Here is a 2197-nt window from a genome sequence, read left to right on the forward strand (position 1 = left end):
GAGTTGGGATACTGCAAAACAGTGACTTGCATCAAGGGAAATACCGAGTGAGAATAGTCAGATAACGCCAAGCTAGCACAGACCCTTAGCATACTCCCTGGTTTGCACTTTGGGTAATGACATACTAGTATTTTTACAGCACATTCACTGCAATGGAATTAGTAAAATGTAATTACTGACTGCCTAAAATATCGAAGGAAGGAAGCTTCGGATAAAACAACGTACAATTGCACGCTTTCAATTGATTGGCGATAAATGTGAACGTTTTTGGTTAAGGGAGTTTGGATTAAAATGTCACTGTCACGTACAAAGAGCTAGCCAAAATATTTTTGTGAAGATAGAATGATGATCTTTAATATTTTACAGGAATGTTTATCAAAGAACATAGATACTCACGAGAGTTCCCCTCACTGTCAACTAACATAACAAAGATCATTTCAGGTTTGAATCTTGGTAACCAGAAATAATTGATACGGAGGTTCCTTATTTTATACTTTTATTATTGACCAAGAGTCAAACGTTTCAGATTTAAAAGGAATTTTTAAAAATCAAGCAATAAATTGTAGTATTTGTTAACAGGAATATTTACAACAGAAAATTTAAATATGGTCATAAATAAAAATTAATATATAACAATGTAATCCAATCGAATAAAAACCAATTAACATAGAGAAGAGCAACAATCCGTATTGCAAAGGCCGCTCGTCCTATAAGGTTAATAAACAATATAAAACGGCATTGACCTTTATTTTGTTTATTGTTATGTCATTATTGTAGTGATTGCACTACGTGCGACTAAAGGGCACATTGCCTATCTTCTCCCTTAAAACCTCTGTTTCGTGTTCGCTCCAGCTTGAAAAATATTATGTACGTCGTTCGTTTTGCTTTATCTAGATATTGCCAAGTATTGCAAGCTTTCTTCCTCAGATGTGTAACAGTGATGAGGCCGAATACAGAATGAGTAACAAGAGCAAACTTATTGTGTCTAGATATATTTAATTAATTGCCTGATTTCACAAATAACAATGCGTGATGTTTCACTATTATCATAGAACTCTGACTTGTAAAATATCATATACAGATCATCAGAACCATTAGTTGGTTCACTCGTTTGCCATTTAAAGAATGGTTGAGTTTCCGGGTTTCCTCCGACCGTGTATTGCCAGGGACCGGCTTGTTGGGTACGTTTCCCTTGAACCCATATAACACTTGTATTTGCCACCGAGCTAGCAACCTCGAACCTCTCTTGGGTGTCAATGTTGATGATATGCCCGCCGTCTTCTTCACAGAACTGTTCCGCTGCCTGGTGCTTCATTGTTGCCTTACTCCTTTTTAGACATAGATTTGTGCTTGTAAAGTTGTAATTTATGGGACAAAACCCCTCACACACTTCGTTCTGGTTTTCAACAGTTTTTTCCCCACCAAAGTCACCACATTCATTTTTGTTCTTCATTTCATAACAACTTCGCATTCGCGTGCGAATTCCGAACGTTCCCCTAGGAACAGTGCAGTGCGTCCATGGAGACCAATTATCGCATGGTCCATTGATTTCGCATTTTAGATTTCTCAGAGCATATCCAATCAGTTTTAAAAGCGGTGAATTAGATTTTTTTCCTAAATCCAACAAAGTCTTTTCGTTTGCTTCCTCCATTGGTATTGAAACATCCATATTTTTGTTTAATATATCCGATGAGTTACTAACATTTGCTAAAGCAATACAGATGACGAACACTTGGAAGAGGAACGAACACATTTTCACTTCAAATTGCGTGCCAAATCGTCTTGAAATTTCTTTGAAATAAGAATAGGTATGGACGCTTCGATCTGTTTCGAAGATCTGTTTTTAAATCTTTGTTGTGAACTTGTAAAGCCTAGATTGTTAAAGGCCCATCAGCTATATGAAATGTGATCAATCTTAAACGTCTCTATATACGAGTAGTAATCTTATAAAATGTACTTTACCTTTTGGAATTATCATGAAATTGTGCAAGTTTCACAGTACACCTACATCAGTTTAAAGAAACAAACAAGCATTCATAAGTTAACAACATTAATTGTAGTTTTGACCGTTTTGTTCGTTGTTACTTGGGAAACGATTGGTCTCAAATAAGCCTTTGTTTTTTAAATAAGCATCTATTTGGAATATATATCTGACAGTTTTGTGTTCATGTACTTATCCTCCGGATTTTTTCCTTTC

At 35.8% G+C, this 2197-nt stretch overlaps 1 protein-coding gene across 1 annotated transcript; it reads right to left on the reverse strand.

The window, feature by feature from the left end:
* Positions 1-807: 807 nt before the first annotated feature.
* Positions 808-1703, reverse strand: LOC128204192 (uncharacterized). Its single transcript, XM_052905571.1, has one exon. It carries the CDS (start codon positions 1667-1669, stop codon positions 986-988), a length of 684 nt encoding a protein of 227 aa, XP_052761531.1. The 5' UTR covers positions 1670-1703; the 3' UTR covers positions 808-985.
* Between the last annotated feature and the right edge of the window lie 494 nt (positions 1704-2197).

The sequence above is a fragment of the Mya arenaria genome, chromosome 10 (assembly GCF_026914265.1).
Source record: "Mya arenaria isolate MELC-2E11 chromosome 10, ASM2691426v1".
Lineage (NCBI taxonomy): Eukaryota > Metazoa > Mollusca > Bivalvia > Myida > Myidae > Mya > Mya arenaria.